Here is a 23,963-nt window from a genome sequence, read left to right as displayed (position 1 = left end):
TTATTTAATTTTTGGCTGCGTTGGGTCTTCGTTGCTGTGCGCGGGCTTCTCATTGCGGTGGCTTCTCTTTGTTGCGGAGCACAGGCTCTAGGCACGCGGGCTGCAGTAGTTGTGGCACGCGGGCTCAGTAGTTGTGGCTCGTGGGCTCTAGAGCGCAGGCTCGGTCGTTGTGGCGCACGGGCTTAGTTGCTCCACGGCATGTGGGATCTTCCCGGACCAGGGCTCGAACCCGTGTCCCCTGCATTGGCAGACGGATTCTTAACCACTGCGCCACCATGGAAGTCCCCCAGTTTCTTTTTTAGGCTAACATCTTAGGAGGATGCTCAAGATACAAAACAAGGCGGGGGTTGCTCTGTTTGAAGCAGGAAGGGAAGGCTGGGGCTGCAGAGTTGGCCCACAGATCACCTCCTCCCAAATAGCTTTGGGCTCCACTGAAACTAAGCCAGGGGCCAAGTACAGCAAGTGGCCCTGTGGCTCTCATCCAAAACTCCTTGTTGGGCCTGGCTCTGCCAGCCAACTGAGCCCGGACCCTTGGCCTCAGGGAGTCCTGGTTGGCAGGGCTGGCCGATTACAAGTACCCAGCCACTTTATCAACAGCAGCTCCTGCAAATTGCATATTCACCCAGGCATAGGGCTCCAGAGCCAACTCTCCCCCTACCCCTCTGGCTGAAGGGTTGATCGAGTTAGGGGCTTTGGAGCCCTTAACACTTGCTCTTTTTGATGGCATCTTTCCATTAAACCTTAGTTTAGATCTATAGTTACAGCGAAGCTTGTACTTTTAAAACCTTAATTATAATCAGCCCAAAATACAGAGGCTCAGTATCTCAAACAGATTGCAGACAGCCCACTGATTACTTTTGGGGAAGACTGATTAAGAAACTTTATTACAGAAAATGAATGCATTCAACGTCCCCAAATACATTTGTGACAAGAACAGACACACAGGAGACACAGACAATAGTTGCTACATCACAGCCTTGTTCTTTCAAGGATAAAACATCATTCGAGAATAGGGTGAGGGTGTTAGAAGAGAAAGCAAATACTGTCCTTTTGATTAAAAAATAATAACAGGTTGGCATTGTAGGAACACATACCTGGGCCCAGAAATCAGGCTAAGCTGAAGCCTTAGGTGGTGACACCATGCCACTTGTAGCATCACAGAGAAGCTATGAGGCATCATTCCATCAAGAGATTTTCACTTAATCAAAGACCACTTAACAGGTCCCCCACTTAGGTTTAACTACTGTAGCAGCACAAAAGAAAGTCATCTCTTTCTAGTCTTTCCCTTCCATAGGTGACTTGCCTGGTTTCCACCAGATAGAGGGGCACCTCTTAGCGAGAAATCTGTCCTTCGTGACTACCGGTTGAGCTTCTCTCTCGTATTTGACAAGGTTGGTCACAGCTCCCACGTCTTAGGCTGGTCGGTTGTGTGTCAGGTGGCAGAGGCTTTACCCAACGATGCCAAACAATGGCTGGAGGGAAGTGACCAGGCAGAGCTGAGGCACGGAGGGGCGATCTTGGACAAGTACCTCTGGGCAAACCTCAGGACCAAGGGTTTTTTAATTAGTGGTCATTTTCTAGAACTAGAAAAACACATTTAGGACAAACAGTTGTGATGTGAGAAGGAATGGCTATGAATGCAGATTAGAGATCGGGCCGGTGACCATGACCATGTCCCTGACAGCGTGTGGAGGATGCTGCCTGCAGACATGCAAGCTTCTAAATAGTGAATTTTAAATAAACTGCTTTCTCCTCAGTGTCATTAAAACACCCGAGCGCTTCAGTCTCCAACACACACATCCGTGGACTAACGCTGGGCAATACCAACACTCACCTACAATATAGTCCCCTTCCTTACGGCCAACAGTTACAACGCACGTACACAGCAGCACTCAAAACATTTAAGATCACCATCTGCCACTATGGCCATCACCCCTCAGCCCAACTTGGGACAAAATGCTACATCTTCCAACAAGAAATAACCACTGAAACATACACCAGGCTGGAAATAACCACTGAAACTTACACCAGGCTTCTTCCAGCTTAACAACAATTTAACATTTTAACAATCTGTGTTCCAGAGGTCAAACCACGGGTAGACGGGTCTTTTCTTCTGATGCATTTAGTGCTTAGAAGCAGTTGATTCCATCGCCCTGCCCTGCAGGTGCCCCATGATGGAAACTGCAACAGGAGCCCAGCCATCTTCCTTGGAGTGTTTGGTTTCTTTAAGTCAGGGGAAAAAAAAGACACTGCTCCCTCCTCCACACACCCCTCCCTGGGGTCCAGGAGAGATTGTTACAGCTCAAGACCGCCTTGATTGTTGAGCAGAACAGATAATGTTCTAGTATGAGTACTGGGGGGCAGGGGCAGGTGGTGAAAGGAAAAACAAAGCCCAGAAGATTTTTTTTTTTTTTTTTGCTGTTCAGCAATGAATTTCACACCCACAACGTGGGGGGCAGAGTGGGAGACCAAAAACAAAAACACCCTACACAGTAGTCAGCCTTAATCCTAACCACCCACCTTCCCGAACCTCTGAAGGGTGCTAAACCTAGCCTGTACCATGACCTTAGCTCCTATTCAACAGCTCAGACTTCATCTTAATGCCTCTCAGACACGAACAAAATCATGCAGCAGCTTCAAGTAGCCCTCTTCCATCTCCCTCCTCAGGAGGCTGGCCACAGTCAGTCAGTCATTTACCAGATTCACCAGGAGGCTAGTCACCAGATACCATGGAGTAGGTTGTCCTGCTAAAACTGCTGAGTCAGACATTTAGACTATCACAGAGCACGATTTTAAAAATGTAATACTGTTTATTTAACTTCAAAAACATTTCAGCATTCTAAACATACAAAAAAAAAATAACAGAACATTGCAGATCGTGTTTAGTACAGAAGGTTCTTGAACTTTCATCAATGCAGTGGCTCTTGGCTTTGCTGACAATGAAGAGTTCTATGGTTTGTTTAAAAAACAAACAGTTTAAAACTACCGCACTTCAACTAAAAAGGATCCAAAACACTTCTCATGCCAGCTGACCCCCCCCTTTTCCACAGCTAAGAATGGCAGCGGGATGCTATGTCTCTATATACAGAAACAAGACAACCTGAAGCTAAATGGATGCCCACTGCAGTGTCCACAGGTCCAGCCCCACAGTGCACGCCCTGAGCTACGGCCCCTCCGGAAGGCATCGCTCCTACAGCCTCCACGCCAAGCAAGGAGCGTCAAGAGTGTGTCTCGGTTGCTTTGTTCTTTTTACAAACTATAGATATGTACAGTTGAGAACTCGGGATTCCTAGTCAACGACCATAGAGTTAACACACCACCTCACAAATTAAAAAAAAAAAAGAAAATGCGAGAAACATCTTTAAATGCCTTGTCACACCAACAGCAAAGTGCACAGAGTGAGGAGAACACGAGAGCCTTTTCATTTTAAAAATGTTTGGAAATATGTACAACTTTGATACAGTTTCCGGGTGCTCCAGACACCCATGGCCGCTTCATGTAAACCACTGACAATTGCTAGAGCACTCTGAGACTACGATATGATCATGATCCAACTGGGTAATTCAACCTAATGAGGGCAACAGACACGTCTCGGGCGAGAGGTGTGTCAATCACGGCGCTCCCTGCTCTAAGGTATTCACAAGGAGACAGATCAACAGTTTTTTTTTATTCATCCTCCTCCTCCTCCTCCTCCTCCTCTTCTTCGTCCTCGTCTTCTTCATCTTCCTCTTCCACCTTTTTCCGGGCAACTTTAGCAGGACCCTTGGCGCCATCAAACTTCCCTTTAGACTTATAGTCTGCGACATCCTGGAAGGAACAGGGACACATTCGCAATGAGCCAAGGGGAGAAGCCAGCCGTCCCCGCCCCAGAATAAGAAAACAAGGGAGGAAAACAGGGCTGCTCTTTCAAGTATTTGTTTCCAGATTCAAGTTGGGTTCTCAGCCATTCCAGTTGCGGATGAACGGGTGTTCAAGCGCTCGCGAAGTCCCGTGAATAGCACTATCAGACCCTCTCCCCGGGGGCATCCCCCACGATCCAAGTTCGAGGCCTGCCTGAAAAGTTGCCCCAGACACAAACATCGGTCAGAAGCCAGACCACCAGCACACCAGGCTGATCTGGAGCGGAGACGGGTCCTGCAGCCTTCCACCCCCAGCCCAGCCCCAGCCAGGGCAGCTGACTGCTCACCCATCCAGGCTCCCAGGGGCCCCAGCCCGCGCAGGGCACTCTGATTTCCCCTCACCTTCTCGTATTTCTCCTTCAGCTTTGCTGCCTTGTTGATGTATGGCTGCTTCTCGCTGTCACTTAAGTTATTCCACATCTCGCCCAGCTTCTTTGCCACATCTCCAATAGAGATGCCAGGGTTTGTAGATTTGATCTTGGGGCGGAATTCAGAACAGAACAGGAAAAATCCAGACCTTGGAGGGGAGAACGGTATACATTAGATGAGAACCCACCAAAATGGGAGCTGAAGTCGAAATCCCGTGTTCCTGAATACACAAATTCCTACCACTATGACTCCTGCCAAGTGAAGAAATGTGTGATGCCATGCACAATGTTACAAAGTTGTAGGTACCACAATGCTTAAGATGCTTCAGAAATATATGGTGCTTTCTCAGTTCCTGGGAAGAGGGTAGAGAACACGCCTATGGACCCTGACACCCAGAACTGGGCTGCCTGCCTCCTTCCCAGTGGAAAGGCCGACAGCCAACCAGGCACACAGCTCACAAACACAGCCGTAACTCCGGACTTCCCTGGCCCTGCATTTTAAAGCTCAAAGTACAGAATGTTTTGCAGAGGTATCTCAACATTTTTTAGGTAAAGTTATCTTTTAAAAAATCTTTCAAGCAGAAGGAAAGCTCTTAACTGTCATACTGAATCCTATAGTCACTTACGGTGGCCTCTTGGGGGCATTCGGGTCCTTCTTCTTCTTGCCTCCCTTAGCTGGTCCGTAATCCTTCATTTCCCGATCATAGCGCACTTTATCTGCCTTTGCCATTTCATCAAATTTAGACTTCTCTTTCCCAGACATTGTCTGCAAAGAATAGGACCTGTTAAATTCCTCAATGCATTGAGCACATACCTGTTCAGCTGTCCTGTAATTAAAGTGGCAGCTGCTATAATCACTTGCAAAAGGGGACTTAAACCCTGGTAGAGTCTTCGAAAATAAAAGCACACATGCAAAGTTCTAAAGACAGGCAAGATGAGTCTAAGAGGAAGAAAACAGCCACCTGGGGCTACACTGAAGGTAAGTAAACACAAAGTGTGAAATCCAACTAGGACTGGCTTGAAAGATACAAAAGAAAAATACCTTCCACCTCTCAGAACATTTCTTGGAAAATTCTGCAAAATTGACAGGGACCTCAGGGTTTTTCTTCTTATGTTCCTCTCTGCACGTCTGCACAAAGAAGGCATAAGCAGACATCTTGCCCTTTGGTTTCTTGGGATCACCTTTAGCCATCTTGACTGATGAAAGGAAGAGAGACAAAAACAAATACAATGAATATATACAAGATATACCAAAGGTGGCCATTTAGGAAGAACCCTCCTCCCCGCAGCTGCCACTAGCAGCTGAAGGCAGAGTGGGGAGGAAATCAGTTTCACTGTCGCATGTCATTTAACTTTTGACCAGCACGAAGTGCGCTGGTTTGCGAGTTACTTCTCTGAGAGAGATCAAGTTCTCCAAATGGAACCAACCCAAGTGGGGTGGCTCAGAGGTATATTCCGACTCAGAACTACTACGTTTTGAAAACTACAATCACATAATGGGAAGGGCACTGGGGAGGACACATTTGTAGAGGGTGCAGGTGGATGGCAGAAGCTTGAAACCAACGACTTAAGGCTAGCTGGTCATCTGTTTTACTATGTTAGAGACGAAAATACTGTCACCACTGCCAAACACAAGATCCAAGCAAGAGAACTGTAAACAGGGAACATTTGAAATTTCACTATTTTTGAAGCGTTCTGGCTTATAAAAATGGCTTTTACAAGAAGCGTGAGCTGGCAAGTAAGCAGATATCCCTTGCACTACTAGTTCAAATCTGTCACTTCATCGTTACCTAAAGGGGGAGGGGAGACCAAAAGGGGTTGTCTTGCTCGTCGGTAAAGCGGAACGCATGTCCAGCCAGGAACACTTTCTCCAAAGTTTCCAAATAAAAATGCAGCTGTGGCGTGTCATCGTCCCTGTCCCACCCCCCTGCTTCCCGCCATCTTTTCCTTTTCCCACACCCAAGGTCATCACGCAAAACTAAAGCGCTCCCCTTCGCAGGGACAGACCGAAGGGCTGAATTAGGGCCCCGCGGCGGCGGCATGGGTGCGGCGGGACGGGTCGCGGGGGAACCCCGGGCCGGCCACGGGCAGCCGGGCTCGGCCCCGCGCTGGGTCACCGGGACACACATAATTCACCTTCCATTTTGTCAAAAGCTTCCTGATGAAAGAAAGTGCCCCTGAAATCCGCCGCTGCCACCCCCGGGGGGCGCACGGGGCCGGGGGTGGCGGCGGCGGCAGCGCGCCGGGGGCGCGGAGCCGGGCGGGCAACGGCGGCGGCGACGGTGGCGCCAGCCGTGCCTCCGAGCCCCGTTCGCTAAAATGGCTGATCCGCGCGCGGCCGGCGCAGGCGGCGGCGGCGAACAAAGCGGTCCGGGCCCCGCCACCGCCGCCGCCGCCTGCTCGCCAGCCCCCACCCCGCCCCGCCCCGCCCGGGGCTGCGGAGGCCGCGGGCCGGAGCCCCCTCCCCCCCCGCCGGCGCGGGGCGCACTGCTCCGGATAACAAAGGCGCCCGTGCGGCCATGACGCTCGGCCGCGCCGGGGCCCGCGGCGGCGACCCCGGCTCTCCACGCCTCCGGCCGCAGGCCGCGAGCACCGGGGCCGAGCCCGGAGCCCGCCCGGGAGCCGCCGCCGCCGCCGCCCACCCCGCCCGCCCGCCCGCCGGTCCTCCGCTCGCCCGAGCCGAGCGCCGCGCCAGCCATGTTCGCGGCGGCGGCGGCGGCGGTGCCCGGCGGGCAGGAGAGAAGCGGGGGGCGGCTGGCCCGCGCCCCCCCACCACGGGACGCCAGGCGCTCCCGCGACGGCCATGTTAATGCAGAAGCAGCAGTGCAGCCCGCGGGTCTGCGCGGCGCCCGCCGAGCCCGGGAGCGAAGTTTGCCTGCGCCGTAGCCCCCGGCGGGCAGCGGTCGCCCGCCCCCCGCGGAGTCCGTCCCGGGCCGGGGAGCACCGGCCCCCTTCCCCGGGCCGCCGCCCCGCGCCGGGACGCGCGCCACCCGAACCCGCAGCCGCCCCTCGGCTCGCGCCGCCGCAGCTGCCCCCCGAACATCTGGCTTCAGGGGGCCTCGGTCCCTGGGCCGCTGCCCCGGGGGCGTCGGCCGAGGGTGGCTCCGCGGAGGGAGCCCAGCCCCGACAGCGGGGAGCTCAGCTTGAAGCACTGAAAAGTTGAAACACCTGAATTGCTCCTTCCTTCCCGCACCTAGCAAGAAAGGAGGCGAAGGGGGAGGGAAGGGCGCGGGGAGGAGAGGCAGGGGGCGGCGGCGGCGGCGGCGGCGGCGGCGGCGGAGCGCGCTCGCGGCGGCGCGGGCCGGAAAGTTGTGCGGGCGCTGCTTCTGCTGCGGCGGCGGCGGCGGCGGCGGCGGCGGCGGCGGCAGCGGCGGGCGGTGCGAAACGTACCTGTATTGTTCGCTAGTCTGGGCAGCGCAAGGCACGACGCGCGGCTCAGCGCTCCACAGCCTCGCGCTAGCTGCCTCCACGAGAGCCGCCTGATTGGCCAGCGGGCTCCGCCGTTTAAAACAGCCTCCTCGCCCGGCCATTGGCTGCGGGCCTCATGAATATTAAACAGGCGCGGGCGCCCATTGGGCGCGGCCGCTGGGATCATTCATTCAAACAGAACAACCCGCCGGCGCTGGCTGCAGAGGCAAAACAGAGGAATAATAATAATCTCGCTTTCCCACCTCCCGCACCTCCCTCTTCGAACAGAGCTGGGATCTCAAAGGACTTTGGAGAGGTGGCCCCTCCATTCCCAGCGGCCTCGGCCTCTGGTGTCTGGAGGGCGAGGTCGAGCCCGGCTACGCTGCTCTCTGCTCCCTCTGCGCTGCGGCCTGTGAGCCCCCAGCCCCGACCCCTGGCCCCCAGACAGCACCCCCCCGCCCCGGGACACCTCCAGGGATCAACCGCGAGGGTCGACGGTTCTCCACCTCCACCGAGTTCCGCCGTGACTCTGCCGCAGGGGCCTGGCGGCAGCTCACTCTCGAATGCCCGGCGGAAGGCGGCTGCTCGCTCCCGAGACCTCTGGGTTTCGGCACTCGCACTCCCCTGCCCCGCCTGAAAAGCACCTGATTCTCCTCCCGCGGATCGCGCTCGACTAGACTCTTTCCACTAATTGCCAGAAAGTCAATTTGTGCTGCAATTGCGGAAACGGCGAGCTAGGTGGGCTAGAGGAGGAAACCGGAGTTTGGCAAAAGGAGAGAAATCCTGGGAAGTAGTAGTTTTGCGGGCGGGGAGTCCCCTCTCCACTGCCTCAGTTCAGGCCCGCGTTCCCTTTGCTCTTCTGACACACACCCTATTGAAGAATAAAAGTTCTTGGAATAAATGAATGAGATTTGACTTGGCCTTGGCTTTGTCACTGGGTGGTTTGGCCTTGAGCAAGTCAATTCTTTTGGGGGGATTCAGGCAATGGTTTTCAAAATGCGTGTGTTGGGGGGGACAGTGTCACCTCTAAGGGATGTTGGGAAATGCTCCATGACTGGGATTTGCTGCTGGAATTTAATATGAGGACGGGATGGCCAGGGATGCCAAATGTCCTGCATTGTAAAGGAGAGTCACACAGGAGGAAGAAATGTCCCCTTTCCAAATGCTAGTATCAGCCCTGTTGAAAAATATCTGAGAGCCCCCTTCCCTCTTGGAGATACCATGAGCATCCTGGAAAGAATGGAAGAAAAAAGGAAGGGGGAGAAAAAGGAGCACATTTCAAGGGTTGAAATTTAGAGAAAATAGTAGAAGAGGCATCATGAGTTTCTATCGAAGTTCCCTTTCTAAAGCACTTTGGAAGGCCAAGATAGCCAGCTATTTATAATTCCCATAGTTAGAGATGAGACCCACCAAAAGATGAGTTTTCCAAATGCTGTTTCCAGAAACTGTAGCTGAGTTTGAGGTATGCAAGGGAGCTGACCTCACAAGACACCTACCTCCCCACCCCCACCCAGCTCTTGCCAACTCCTCTGAATGTCCTGGGCAAGTCTGAGCCCCTGCAGCTGGCATTGCTGGGCTTCCAACATTAGGGATCCAATTGAGACCAAAAGGCAAAGATAGTGCTCTTTTGACAAGAGCCACAGGTATCAAGTCAGTTTCCTAGGTCCCCAGTTTACAGACTCTCAGGAATGCAGACATCTTAAGGCTCCCTCGTCTAATCCCCTGCCCTGTTAGAGCTAGCTGAGTGGTTGCCTACCTTCTGCTTGCATACCTCCACTCACAGTGAGCTTACCACCTCCCTTCTGGGCTGTCTTTTCCGTCTGGGGCTATCTCTGAGCCCTGGGGTCACCATCCTACACACAGTCCAATCCCTTACCCTTCAGAGATTTCGCAGCAGGCCAAGTCTCTTCTCCAGGCGGACAGCTCCAGCTTCTTCCACGATCAGGTTCTCAGGGTCTGATCTGCCCAAGCCACTCCCCCCTCTTCTGTTTCTACCCTTCCCAGAGGGGAGCAGGGCCTCCACTTATGGCCTGACCACTGTACAGAGTGCCCTAGCCTCTCAATGTTGTCAGGCCTTTCTAGGCCAGAGATGGGAGTCAGGGTCTCAGGCAGGGCAGGGGCCTCCTTCTGGTCCAGCCACCGCCTGGTGTCCTGGCCACAGTGGGAAGCTGCCCTTAGAAGTTGGCAAGCACCAAGCTGGGGGAACCGGAGTGGTCAGCCTCAGAGCCCACGGGCACTACTTGGCGAGCCCTCGAGTGGTTGGTGAGGGTCACACTTACAAGCACAGGGAAGTCACAAGCAGCACGTGTGTACACACTCACACCCAGGCACACCCAGGGCATTCCCAGGGGCAGGAGTTTGAAAGCCAAGCCAGAGAAATAAGAGCCTCTCCCAGCCAGAAGAGAGCTTACAGTAAGTGGTGTCCAGACACCACCCTCAAGACCCCCTCTTCCCTACCCACCGCCTCCGATTTCTGTGTATTTACTTCGAATGACGAAAGGCTTCCTCTTATTCTTCAAAGGAAGAATTTCCATGTCTGCTCCCGAGAAAGCCACTCCTCTTATCGTGTTGAAGCGCTTGGCCTGAAGCTTCGACCTGTGGTCACCGACATCAGAACTTCACAGAAAGTGTCTATGACATCGCTGACCCGTGTCAGAGATCTGAAGGTTGTTGCCATGGTTCCCTGACCTGCCCCCAACAAACACACACATCACCCCAAGTCTCCATGTCTCCTTCAGGCCCAGTCTCCCCAGTTCCTCCGCCTATTCCACGTGAGCCTCAGTTGGGAGGCTCCTCACAGCCTAGGTTTCTCCTCAGCACGGCCTGTCTGTGGCAGCAGCGGGAGCGCAGGCGGTGCCTGGCAGGTCCCTACCTCAGCAGAAACTCTCTCATAACTCAATCCCATGTACACGTCTTGAATGTCTACTAATAAATAAATAACAGAAGGGAGATGGGGTGAAGTGGGGGTGGGACTGGAGGGCAGGGGCGAGGCAGTGGCTTTGGACTCTGTCACTGACTTCATGGTGGGCCTTCTGCCATGTCACCTCAGCTCTGCCAGCCTCAGTGTCATGTGTCAAAGGTGATTCGACCTGCCTTATCCACCCCAGCCGCTGTCCAGTCTGCTTGTGAGGGTGTGTGTGAAAGTGATCAAATTGTCACCTGTAAAAGGCCACCCAGGGCAGGGCTAAGAAACAGCCTGGAAGGGGAAAAAAGTGACAGAAAGTCAGGGATGCCCGGCCATGGCCTGGACTCAGGGCTTCCAAGGCAAGTTGCCTCTTCTGTCTGCAGCAAAGTTCGGTGCCCAGTGGCTTGGGGTCGCTCCAGCTGGTCAAGGCGCTGGAAAGCGCTTTAGCCACATCAGTCCCCTTTGAGGTCAGGCGCATCCATGCAGGGGAACCTCAAACCAGAATCCTGTAAGCCACTTTGCTGCCTGGAGATGTTAGGAAAACATTCAAAGGCAATAGGAAATATAACAGAGTGTGGTAAAGAGGTTTTCGATGCCTGTCAGTTCAAGACCCCCTTCCCCCAAAACTAAGAGGAATCTTCATCATTCAACAAAAATGAAACCCTGGTTCCTTAGACCTCACCCTCCCCCAACCCCACCCGAGGTCTCCATCTGAGCACCCAGGGCTTAAAGGTGACATCCCCGAGGCCCAACCAGGCCAGCCTCCTTTGAAGAATCAATGGAAACGCGCCAGGGTGGATTTCGGGAGCAGAGGTGGGGTCAGATTGTTGAATCATTTAAAATATGTTAAGGGCACTTGCTGTGAAGATCCCACAGTGAGCACAGCCTTTCACTAGCGATCTGGGAGCCTTTGTAAATTCCAGTCTTCACAGGTAGGGAGTCTTTAACTGCTGGCTTCTAGGCCTTCCCAGGGCCCTTGCCCTCCTCTGCTCGCTCCCAGGGGATCTGGGGCCTCCCCTGGCGCCTCCACCTCACCTTCCCTCTGCTCTTGGGTGGGAGTTACATTCCAACTGGACTCTTTTCCCGAAGAGAGGAAAGTGTTTTCCTAGCGAGGCTCTCCGGCGCGCTTCTAATGGGATGGTAGAGCAGTAGAGGCACCTCGGAAGCCCACTAGCCCAGCCTCCTCCTGCCACAGAGGGCCCCGCAGGAGTCAGTGGCTGAGCAGGGGCTGGAAGACTGGTCTCTTGACCCTTAGTGTCACGCTTGTGTTACTCTCTTTTTTTTTGGCCGCGCCGTGGGGCTTGTGGGATCTCAGTTCCCCGATCAGGGAGCAGGGATTGAACCTGGGCCCTTGGCCGTGAGAGCGTGGAATCCTAACTACTGGACCACCAGGGAAATCCCACGCTTGTCTTACTCTTGGTAGCTCAGCTCCACTGTGGGTGCAATAGCCGTTGGCGAGGTGGCAGGGGCAGCCAGCGCCCTCGAGAAGAAGGGGTTCCAGGTGGGGAACAGATGGGAGGGCGAGGCCGGCCTGCGCCACCTCCCCCGCCCCCAAGGCCATGGGTCAGGCCGCTGGGAAGGGAGTGCGGGAGCCAGTGCTCTTTAACATGACGTGGCGCACCAGCGCCTCCAGGCCTGCCGGCCCCCCTTTCACATTGACTGAAAGTGAGAAGTGGGGCAACGACCAAAGGGTTTCCTCCACGATACTGCCCACACTGCTGCCCTGTGGGCACACGATCCTCATCCACGCAAGCCCATCCCGAGTCAAGGACGTGCCAGGCAGGCCAGGGTTCCTGGGGAAGATGAAGATGAAATGAAGGGTCCCTGCTCTCCCAGGCACCCAGTCCTGGGAGAGCTGTGATGGGGGAAGGGCGGGGAGGGGAGGAGACACTCAGCGGGGTCACCTCCGCTGACCCAGCCCGTTACGGGAACAGCCCTGCCCTGTCAGGTCTTGAAGACTTTACCCACTGCTGGGTGACTGGGTCTAGACGGCCTCACCCCAGACCCCCTCCCACCTAGAGCGCAGCGCCGGATTCTCAGAGCCGCCCCGGGTTTCTGACCACCAGATACCGCAGGCCCTTCTGTGACCACCCAAGTGATGCAAAGGCCTGGCTCTGACTCACTGAGCAGCCAATGGGCCAGCATGCCCCTCTTTGGGAAACGGTACAAACTGTTTCTCCTCACTTGAACCAAAGGGATTCCTGCGGTGGGGAGGGGGAGAGCTGAAGATTGCCACTTTTGAAAACGGGATAGAAGTTGCTGCTTTTAAAATGCTCCCCATGCCCTCTTTCTGGGCCTAAGTTTCCCGTCATGAGAAGGAGGGGCAGCGGCTGGTCCCTGGCATCTCTTAGGGCATCATCGTTCTTAGGATGGCTGATGGGGCTTCACAAAGAGAATGATTCTCCTATCTTCACCCACCCTGCCCCTCCCCCAAAACCAAAAAGAACCTGAAATGTGGCCTTGCAAAGGCCCTCCATATGCCCAGTCCTCTGGGAAAAGGGCTTTAGAAACAGGCCCAGTGGCCAGTGATAGAACCTGACTCTGCCAAGGATGACACTTGTCATCAGCATACATGTCATCTGCCCCAGCAGCTTCAGTCTGTCTCTGCACAGCGGCCAGAGGCAACTTGCTAAGTCAGACCCTGTCCTTTCTCTGTTCAGGACCCTCGGACCTTTACCCTGTCCCCTCAGGGTACAGCCCAAGTCACTCCCCCTCACCACACTCACCTCTGATTCCACCTCTCAAGTCTCTCCTCACCCTGCCCCCACCTCACTCGGGAAAGGCCACCCCAGGCCCTTGGCACATGCTCTTCCCTCTGCCTGGGACGATCTTCCCCCCTATATCTGCAAGGCTCTTGCCCTCACCTCCTTTAGATCTTTGCTCCAATGTCACCTTCCCTGACTACCCTATTGAAAACCGAAAGCCACAATTCCACATCCCCTGCCTTCCTTCCCCCTGCTTTGTTTATCCACATACACTTACCACGAGCTCGTGAGCTCACTCACTGTACCTTTACATTTGTCTTGCTGATTGTCAGTCTCCCCACCGGACAGCGAGCCCCATGAGAGCAGAGACTTGTGTCTGCTCTGTTCTCTGCCGTCTCCCCAGCGTGTAGCACAGAGCGGGGACTCCATTCAGATTTGTTAACAATGAGTTTTCCATCGACCTTGACCACTTACATCCTTAAGGCAGAGTCCCCACCCTCAGGCAGCTTGCGATCTCGAGAGAGCAGACACACCAACAGCAGTAAACGGGTCGAGGATGAAATAAATGCCAGCAAAATAGAACAAGTGAAGGCCAGAGGAAGGTGGAGCGGGTCTGGGAAGGCTTTCTGAGCACAGGAGGTCACTTTGAGCCTGGCATCCAGGGTTAGTGAGGGTTCCACGGGCTGAGACGGAGCAAATTACCACAGGCCGTGGGGAAAGCAGGACCCGTGAACGGAGGTGTGAAAGTGTGCACTGAACTGGCGTGAGGACTCGAAAGCTACAGTGGCCAGGGATCGGGGCAGTGAGAACCGCTCTGGAGACACAGAGGTTGTCCTGGCAGACGCAGTGGGTTTTCACAGGCTCCGGAGAATGGGCAGCCACGGCAGAATTCCGAGAAAGCTCTCCCCTGTCGCTGCGGGGGGATGGGCCAGAGGGGGCCAGAGGCTGGCGTGGGCCTGGATTTGAGACCTTGGCAGTGAGGGTGGGGAAAGTAGCCGGATCTGTGACCTGCCCACCTCCCAGCCAGAGCCAGCGTGATCTTTTTCCAAATTGTAAATCTGGCTGTCACGTGAGCCCTCCGTGGCCTCTCCTCCCCACTTCTGCAGACCAGAGCACACGCTGCGTGCTTCTGCAACCTCTTCCCCACCCTCTGCTCCCTAACCCCAACTCCCCTTCACTCTTTTTAAAAAAATATTTATTTATTTGGCTGCAGGATCTCCGTTGCGGCCCACGGGCTCTCTAGTGCGCAGGCTCTGGAGCGCACGGGCCGCGGGATCTTAGTTCCCCGACCAGGGATTGGACCTGCGTCCCCTGCACTGGAAGGCGGATTCTTAACCACTGGACCGCCAGGGAAGGCCCCCTTCACTCTTAGTGCCAGTTCCCTCCGCAGGCCATCCTCTCTCCCGTCCCTGGGAGTGTGTGCTTACTTGCCGTTCCTGCTGCCTGGGACCCCCTCCCCCTTCCACTCCTAAGCAAGTGCCGCCACCCGTGAGACCTCAGCCCAGTCCCCAGCCGGTGAGGGGACATCCCCTGCCCGCACTTTCCTTGCTTCCCTCTGGTCTCCTTTGTGGCGTGCCTCACAAATGTCATTTGGCCACTCTTTAGGCGATTGCTTGTTGAATGTCTGTCTCAATTGGGCTTCTGCCCAACGAGCACATGGCTGGGGACCCAGGAGACACTCAGAGAAATACTAGATGAACGAGCGAAGGCCTGAGAAAGCAAAGGCATGCCTGTGTTGTCCGATGCTGGCGTGGAGGCCACGCCCTCTCAGAAGGAGGCGGCGGCGCTCTCTGATTAGGGGGCGAGGTGATGAGACAACTAGAGGACCAGTGCCAATTCCACAAAGGACTTCACTCAGCCAAGCAGGGGAGTTGCATGTATCCACCCCACTCATAGAAGACAGCCCAAGGCAGGCCCCTTTGGCTGCCTGGTACCCAGGGCAGTGCTGTGGGACCGCAGGGAGGGTGGGGACTCCCATTCTTTGTTTCTCAGCCCTGGAGTCCTGCAGCATTCCCTAGGGCTCTGGCTCACAGAGGGAGCTCCCAAGTCCGAATAGCACCGCGGAGCATTTAGGTCAGGTGTGTGGGAAAGAGCAGGGGCCACATGCCAGCCGTGCAACTCGGGCAAGCAACCTCGGCTCTCCGTCCCTCAGTGTCTCCATTTGCAAAATTGAGAGTAGTGATGGTACCCACATCATAAGTTGTTGTGGGATCCTATGAAGCACTCAGTGCGATGTCTCACTCGAGAAGGGTTCACGGTTCTAATGGTCGCCTTGGATCTCACTCTGAGCTCTTCAGACAACGCAGAGGAGTAGCAGTCAGAGGACAGCCCAAACATAGGCGGCACAAGCCTGAACCATATTTGTCCACAGCCAAGAAACAGTTGTCTATGCTGGGAATTGCATCTTCCTTAGCAAATCAACTCTCTCTGGGCTGTCTGCGACCTGAACTCTAGGATCAAGGCAAGCTGGGCCGGTGCATCTGAATGCACGCCCCTACACCCGCCCTCACGCCCACACCAGTCCTACACAACAAACATTTGTCCTCTAAATACCTAGTGGGTTCCTGGTCCTGACTTCCTGGCACCTGAGCGGGGAGTGGGGAGGGGCCAGAACCCTAGCAAGGGGGCAGGTAGGACATGGTACTGTAATCGCCAGGTTCAGAGAAAGGACTGAGCTCCTCATCTCCCAACGGCCCCACCTCCACGGCCTGGCACAGAGTCTAGGCTCAGCCGGCCATTGTTTGCTGAGAGGGAGAGTTTTGTCCAAGGTAGAACTAATGTGCATTTGTGAAATGGACATTCTGAGTAATTGACAAGGGCCAACCTCACTGTTGCATTCTGAGGCGACAAGGAATATCGCTTGATGAAGTACTAGGCAAATAGCTCTGCATTTCCAAATCCAAACACACAGAGGTATCTTAGAAGGACTATCATCCTAGGATCACAGGCAGGGGCTCTGCCCTCTGCTCCTCCACAGCTGCAAGAGGCCTTGGAAAATCCCTAGACAAACCCCTGACCCTCACTGGTGCTCAGTTTCCCCTTCTGGACAGTCAGGGAATTGCACTAGATACTAGATGATCTCCAGGGCGCTGGAGCGTAAGCTCCTCGTGGGCAGCCATCCTCCCACCCGCTTTCTCAAATGCCTAGAAGAAAGCACGCTGTAAATGCCCAGTGAATATTGGTGGAATGAATAAATGGGTGGAGATGCTCAGATTCTACGGTCTTGCTGTGAGGTGGCTGTTTATATTCATACAAAAGTGTGTTTATATTCATAAACGGATCTCCTTTGCTTGGTAATCTTTGCAAATGATTCTAGACACCTTTTTCAATATGATGTGACTCTCAGATCAGCCTGCCTTGAGAGGTTTCAAGTAAAAGCCTTCTTTTTTAACATGATATACGTAGATTACCATCTTAACTTTCCACTTACTTTTGGATATGCTGGTACCTGACCTGCACATTCACTGGTTATCAGAGAAAAGGACAACCAGATAAAATGATAAGGGTAAGGAACTGTAAACATAAACTACAAATGGCCCAAGTCAGATCAGAGAACATGATAATGATGATGGTCTAATGCTACCTTGTATTTTGTCCCTTAACAGTTTACAAGGTGCTTGCATATCTGCTATCTAACCTGCACCCCACAAAGGTCCTGTGAGATATGTAGGCATATTTTGAAAAACAATTGAAATGGAGAGAAAGCAAATGTTTTGCCGAAGGGCAGCAGGCCATCAGGAGCAGAGTCGGGAGTCCATCAGTGTCTCCTGCCTCCCTGTCTGTTTAACAGGCTTCAATGTCAGAATGTTTCCCGTGGGCAAACAATGACCATCCAGGAGCCTTCTGCCTGCCTACAGCCCCAGAGAGAAGGGCAGCAAAAGTCAAAGGGACTGAGGGCAATCGTTGCAGTCATCAGATGAGTGACCCCCCAGGACCTCACTCCAGTGTGTCCCAAACCAAGCTCCCCAATCTCAGCCATTCCCCCAACCCCGTCCTGCCTGGCTCCCATCACTCCTTCATCTCCCACATGCATGCTGTCCCCAAAACCTGGCAATTCACTCTTCTAAGTATCTCCCAAGTCCAGCAGCTTCTCGCCATCCCACTACTGAGCCGTGATCATCGCTCCCCTGGACCGCCACGACGGACCCCTAACCGGTCTTCCTGCTCAGCCTCACATATTATTCGTTCTCCACGCCAGCGACCCAAGGGATGTTTTATAAATGTGCATTTGTCTTGTTACTGCTCAGTTTAAAATCCTTTCGTGAGTCCCTGGAACCTTGAGATAAAGCCGCAGAAAGACCCCCTCAAGATCTGGCTCCAGCCAGGTTCCTGCCGCCCTACCCCCAATCACACACAGAGACCCTGTGACCCTCCTCTGCACTTCTCACACTCCTGCTAAGGGCCTGAAAGCCCCGGGGGCTCTAGTTGTTTCTGTACCTGCCCCAGGGATAGAACAGCCCACTGCCCCACAAAAGGTTTGGCCCCTGCTAGGATCTTGGAGTAAAATTTGAGTGAGGTAGAATTGGCTTGCCGGCGTTGAGATGAGGGGCAGCATTTGGTAATGCGTGCAGCCAACTAAAAGCTCTGAGAGGGCTTCCCTGGTGGCGCAGTGGTTGAGAATCTGCCTGCCAATGCAGGGGACACGGGTTCGAGCCTTGGTCTGGGAAGATCCCACATGCCGCGGAGCAGCTGGGCCCGTGAGCCACAACTACTGAGCCTGCGCGTCTGGAGCCTGTGCTCCGCAACAAGAGAGGCCGCGATAGTGAGAGGCCCGCGCACCGCGATGAAGAGTGGCCCCCACTCGCTGCAACTAGAGAAAGCCCTCGCACAGAAACGAAGACCCAACACAGTCAAAAATAAATAAATAAATAAATAAATAAATAAACCCAAAGTTTAAAAAAAAAAAAAAAAAGCTCTGAGAAGAAAAACAAGGGTGAGGGGAGAGATCCGCAGTGGCCTTGCTGCTGCCGCCGCTGCGGCCTCTGGGAAATGCCTCCCGCTAGCTTCCTGCCTTTAATCTTAGCAGAGGGATGATGATAACGATGACGGTGAGCCAGGGATCACACGGAAATCCAGCTTCTGGAACACTTGATTGGGGGATCTAGAGCAAAGGGAGTGTCAAATCGGGCCTCACCCTCTCTCTTCCAGGTCTCGCTCCGTAATCGGGGTGCTGGTGATTCTGTGATGAGCCCAGCGTGTGTTGCTAGCTAATTTAAATATTTATGATGGGTTCTCAAATCCCCTCTTAGCATGCCAGAGTGTTGACACTTGATAAATCATAGAACTTTACAGGTGGAAGGACCATTAGCATCTAGTGTGAACTTTTCCTTTTCTAGATGGGGAACTGAGTCCCGGGGTGGGGCATGGGAGGTCTCATGCACTTCTCAGGCCCTCCTGATGTAATCTTGCTTTGCCCAAGCCGCTGGTCAACTTGTAGCCAGATGAGTACCCCGCCAACCGAACTTCCCCTCCAGAAACCCAGAGTAGTGCGACCACCTCACGGAACAAAGCTTTGAGCAGAACAGAATAAAAGTGAATCCCAGTGAGGATACACTCTTGCAAGAACGCATCCCAGCGAGGGTGTGTCCTGGTGGGCTAATGCCCCTGCGAGCATACAGCCTTACCGGCGGATTGTTTTCACAGCTCCGAATACAAACTTGTACTTACAGTGCGTGGTGGGTGCAGAGGTAGAGAGCACGGGCTTTGTTTATTTATTTATTTATTTTGGCCACACCACGCGGCAGGCGGGATCTTAGTGACCGACCAGGGATCGAACCTGCGCCCCCTGCTGTGGGAGCGCGGAGTCTTAACCACTGGACCGCCAGGGAAGTCCCCAGAACACAGGCTTTGGAATCAGGAGTACCTGGGTTCAAGTCTCACCTCCATCCCTTCCTCATGCCCTTGGGCTGGTTGTTGAATCTCCCCGTGCCTCAGTTTCCTCATAGGTAAAATTGGTCTGATAAGACCCACCTCACAGGGTAGTTGTGAGGATGGCAGAGGATAAAGGATGGAGTTCGCTTAGCCTGCGTCTGGGCAGATAAGAAGCATTCAGTACATGTGGTTGTCTTGGAAAGGTGAAATTATGGGCCATCTTTTATTCTGTTTCTTTATACTTTTTGACCCTAAGCAGGGATTACTTTATGACGAGAAAAAAAATAGAAGGGGGAGAAAACTATCCTTGCAAAAACAATTTTTTTTCAAACGGATTCTAGAAGGTACCGCTGCGAGGCCTTGCAGGTGTTCTCCCTATTGTCAGAGGGCAGACAGATGCTGCCGGGTCACAGGGCAGAGGAAAGAGGCCAAGCTGGGAGACAGGTGCCGAGACTGTGGTCTCGAGCCCTGGGACCAGCACCGGTGCTTCCCTTTATGCTGCCTGGTGGCCATGCATGGAGCACAGCATCTTCCAGCAGCCAGGCCAACCAATGCAAAACCAACTCATAATTCCCATGAGACTTTTATAGAAATAAAAGCACCCAGGTCGGGTGGGGCACTCAAATCTACATGCATTCATGATGAAAGAATGAAGTTTGAGTTCCCTACTTCTGAGCTGAATGAAAAAATAATGCTGTATTTTTAGGTTCTTTAAGGCATGGGAATATAGAGAAGGCTACTAAGATGGGAATTCGGGGGAGAGGAGGTGATTCTTAGAATCTTATTGTTGGAAAGGTCTGTGGTCGGCTGCAAAATGGGCCCCCAATAGATATCCTTGCCCTAACCATCAGAACCTCTGAATGTTAACTTATATGGGAAAAAAATAAAAAGCTTATGGAGATGCAGATGTGATGAAGTTGAGGATACTGAGATGGGGAGATTATCTTGGATTACCTGGATGAGCCCTAATGCAATCGCATGTTGCCTTATAAGAAGAGGCAGAGGGAGGCTAGACCGACAGAGGAGAAGGAGATGTAAAGACAGAGAAGACAGAGATTTGAAGACACAGATCTTGATGATTGGATAGATTCAGCCACAAGCCAAGGAATGTCAGCGGCCACCAGAGGCTGGAAGAGATGAGGAATGAATTCTCCCTGAAGCACCTTGACTTCAGTCCCGTGATACTGATTTCGGACTTCTGGCCTTCACAACCAGAACAGAGTAAATTTCTGTTTTTTCAAACCACTCAATTTATGATCACTTGTTATGGCGTCCACAGGAAACAAGTACAGGGCCCTTAGAGTTGATCTAGTCCAGTGGTTTCCATACCTTTTTAGCAGCAAAATCAAGGACTTTAGGAAGGAAATCATATGCCACGGGCTTTTGAGATAACAGATGAAAGTACAGGGGCAGTGGTGGACAAAGGGGGCGAGATCCCTACCTGCTAGGTCTCCTTTCTCCGTGGTGGCTCCTGAAGCACCTCCCAGAACTCTCCACCAACAGACTGTAAAAACGCATACCTAGTTCCAAGCACCTCATTTACAAATGGGAGGCCGAGGTTCTGGGGGGCTGGGTGATTGGCTGAAGGCCTCTCTTGGTAGGCAGACAAGGAATATTTGTGAGGAGTGAATGAGGTAAGCTACCTCTGTCTGCTCTTTCGTCTTCCCTTTCCTGTTGGACGAAAACCCTGTCTCCCAGGCAAATAGCTAAGGATACATTGGCGTCTCTAGATGAGTTTCTGTTTTGAACAAGGACTGCCAACCGTGTCAAACGCGGCAAGGCTCAAGTGAAATATTCGTTCACGAAGAGCCCCGACCTTGAGCCGGCTGTTAAAGCATCTTCAGAGATGAAAAGCCACTGCTTGATTCCTCACCTGTGTTTGGAAATTTAGTCTTCCGGGTATGCCTGTAACAGGAGGGATGAGGTGGCAGGAATGAATAGCAAAATGAAGCAGCTGGTAGTGTACCCGAAAATATGAATCCTTAAGTGGATCAAAGAGAGCCCAGACAAGAACGCTGCTGAATGTCACAATGAGATTATTCTTGTTGCTCGATTCAGAAATACTGAAGGTCAGTTCTGCTAAAAGGCCTTTGTAGGGGATAAAGTAAAGGTTACAGTAAAATGTAACCCGCCCCCCTTTCCCGCTGGCCTTAGTACTAACAGACAAAACATTCTCTTTTCTTCCCAAGCATAGGCAAGAAGGATGGCATTTTCAAAGGGAACTTTACAGGGAACTAAGAGGAACCCAATGGGGAAGAAGCAAACGCGATCCACCACCCCATCCACACAGGTTAAAACAGCAGACCAAGTACCAAACTGATTCGGAATCCATGGTGATGTATATGACTGTCTCCAGGGCCACTGGCCTCGTTCTATTCTGCACTCCTGCTACTTGATCAAATGGCATTGGGAGAAGTATTGTATCTGGAAAAAGGGAGGCAGGGTGTGTTCTGCGTGTTCCAAGAATGAACAAAACCATGGGAGGTCTGAACCAAGACCAGTGGGTGAGCCAACGACGATGTCAGGCAACGGCACATGGCATTCGTGTGGCTTTCTTTGTTCCTTGGAGTTGCTAGGGGGATGTTCTCCCTCCACTCTGGAGGCCATGTGGTTCCTCCCTTCCCAAAAGGAAAGGAAAGGTGAAGCTCACTGGCATAAAGATATCTTTATGCAAAACAAGCCAAGGCGCTTCCAGAGTGGGGCAGCCTTCATGAAACGACTCATCTGGGACTTCTACTTTCCTCGGTTTATTTTGGCCTTCAGGTAATGACGGTCCTCAATTCGTGGCATCACCATCACTGGTGTGTGAGGTCCCACTCTGGCTGGATCAATCCAGCCACCCATCCAGTCCCTGTAATTCCTGTTTGCCACCCCAATTTCCCTCCCCTCAGCAGCAAACACTTGAGTGTGTGCTCTGGCAAACATGTAGGGTAGTGTGTCCATGTGTTTTCAATAAACACAAGTGAGAGTGTCCTGGAGAACTTGTTCACTGTCTTCCTGGGTCCCTTTTCCACTCAGCCCTGTGTATGTTACCACTCCACGCTGCTGCGTGTTTCAGTCTATTGCTTGTAACTGCTCGTTTGCTTCTCCTTTTCCCCAGTGGTAAACACCTAGGTTGCCTCTGACCCTCTGTTAGCACAGCAGTGCGTGATGATCTCCTTCCTTGTGTGGGTCCGTGTAGGCTGCACACTGCGTAATGGCCTCCGAAGATATCAGGTCCTCATCCCTGGAACCTGTGATGTGACCTTAGATAGAAAAAGGGACTATGCAGATGTGATTAACTCAAGACTCGGGGGCTGCAGAGGTGTTCCACCTACCAGGGTGGGCCTGAAGTTTAATTGCAGAAACCAGGGGGCTTAAAACAACAGACATTTACTCTTCCATGGTTCCGGAGGCTAGCAGTCCAAACTCAAGCTGTCAGCAGGACAAACGGCCTCTAAAGGCTCTAGGGCAGGATCCTTCCTGCCTCTTCCAGCTTCTGGTGGCCCCATGCGCTCGTTCCTGGGCTTGTGGCAGCATCCCTTCTGTCTCTGTCTCCGTCTTCACAGGGCCTTCCTATGTCTCCATGTGTCTTTTCCTCCTTTTATAAGGGCACCAGTCATTGGATGAAGGGTCCTTCCTAATCCAGGATGACCTCACTTAACTAATTACATCTGCAAAGACCCGATTTCCTAAGGTCACTTTCTGAGGTTCTGGGGGAACATGAATTTTGGGGAGACACTATTCGACCGGTACACATGTATTCTTATAAAAGGGAGGGCAGGTAGATGCCACACACACACACACACACACACACACACACACAGAGGAGGAGGCGATGTGAAGACGGAACAGAGACAGATGTGAAGATGTTGGCCTTGAAGACTGAAGTGATGCGGCCACAAGCCAAGGACCACCTGCAGCCACCAGAAACCGGAAGAGGCAAGGAAGCATCCTCTCCTAGAGTGTTTGGAGGGAGTGTGGTCCTGCTGACAGCTTGATTTCAGCCCAGTGATACCGACTTTGGACTTCTGGCCTTCAGAACTATAAATTTCTATTGTTTCAAGCCACTAAGTTTATGATAATTTGTTACAGCAACCATGGTGAACTAATAGCCCCTTTGTGGGCCCGCAGGAGAATTTCTTGGGGTGGTACCCAGAAGGCGGATTGCTGGGTCAGTGTGGACATGTACACTTGACCTGAGTAGGTGCCACCAGGTGGCTTTCCAAAGCAGCTGCACCAATCTAGCTGGACTCCCAGTAGTAGCACACAGTGGTTCCCCTTTCTCCTTATCCTAGCCAACGCTTGGCATCATATAGCTGCTTTTTGCCAATCCGACATGTGTGTATCCTATCTCATTGTTTTAATTTGCATTTCTCTGATTACTAATGAATCCGAGCATCTCTTCACAGACTTACTTTCTAGCCTTTTGGGTCTCTTCTTCTGGGAATTGCCTATTCATATGCTTTGCTCATTTTCCTGTTGGGTCTTTTTCTTGTTAGTTTGCAGAATTTTCATGTATGTTTTACCCATTAATCCCTTGTCAGCTCTAAACAGCAAATATCTTCTCCCCATCTGTTGTCTGTCTGTTAACGACCTGTGCTGTCCTTCATGGAAAGAAATCCTGAATTTTGCTGTAATCAAATCTATCTAAAGGAAGCCTGTCAACAGAGTGGGGGGCAGAGCTTGTCAGCGACTGTTGTGCAAACAGAGTAAGTGCATGTGTGCACACACATACATGTACAACATGGGCCGGACTTGGGTGCACATTAGAATCACCCAGAGGGCTTGCTAAAACCCAGATTCCTGGGCCCACCCCCAGAGTTGC

General features: G+C 52.8%; 1 protein-coding gene across 3 annotated transcripts; it reads right to left on the bottom strand.

Moving 5' to 3' along the window:
* Window positions 1–2,790: 2,790 nt before the first annotated feature.
* HMGB3 (high mobility group box 3) lies at window positions 2,791–7,735 on the bottom strand. Of its 3 annotated transcripts, none has more exons than XM_061177878.1 (5): window positions 7,658–7,735; window positions 5,310–5,464; window positions 4,894–5,033; window positions 4,242–4,416; window positions 2,791–3,807 (listed from the first exon to the last, which is right to left on the bottom strand). In XM_061177878.1, exons 2-5 carry the CDS (start codon window positions 5,457–5,459, stop codon window positions 3,667–3,669), a joined length of 606 nt encoding a protein of 201 aa, XP_061033861.1. In that variant the 5' UTR covers window positions 5,460–5,464; window positions 7,658–7,735; the 3' UTR covers window positions 2,791–3,666. The 3 variants fall into 3 exon arrangements, with proteins under 3 accessions (XP_061033861.1, XP_061033859.1, XP_061033860.1); XM_061177876.1 differs by lacking the exon at window positions 7,658–7,735 and adding an exon at window positions 7,436–7,525; XM_061177877.1 differs by lacking the exon at window positions 7,658–7,735 and adding an exon at window positions 6,058–6,080.
* Between the last annotated feature and the right edge of the window lie 16,228 nt (window positions 7,736–23,963).

This window comes from Eubalaena glacialis, chromosome X, assembly GCF_028564815.1.
Source record: "Eubalaena glacialis isolate mEubGla1 chromosome X, mEubGla1.1.hap2.+ XY, whole genome shotgun sequence".
Taxonomy (NCBI): domain Eukaryota; kingdom Metazoa; phylum Chordata; class Mammalia; order Artiodactyla; family Balaenidae; genus Eubalaena; species Eubalaena glacialis.
Note: the sequence above shows the minus strand (reverse complement) of the source record. Positions and strands in the feature narration are given on the sequence as shown.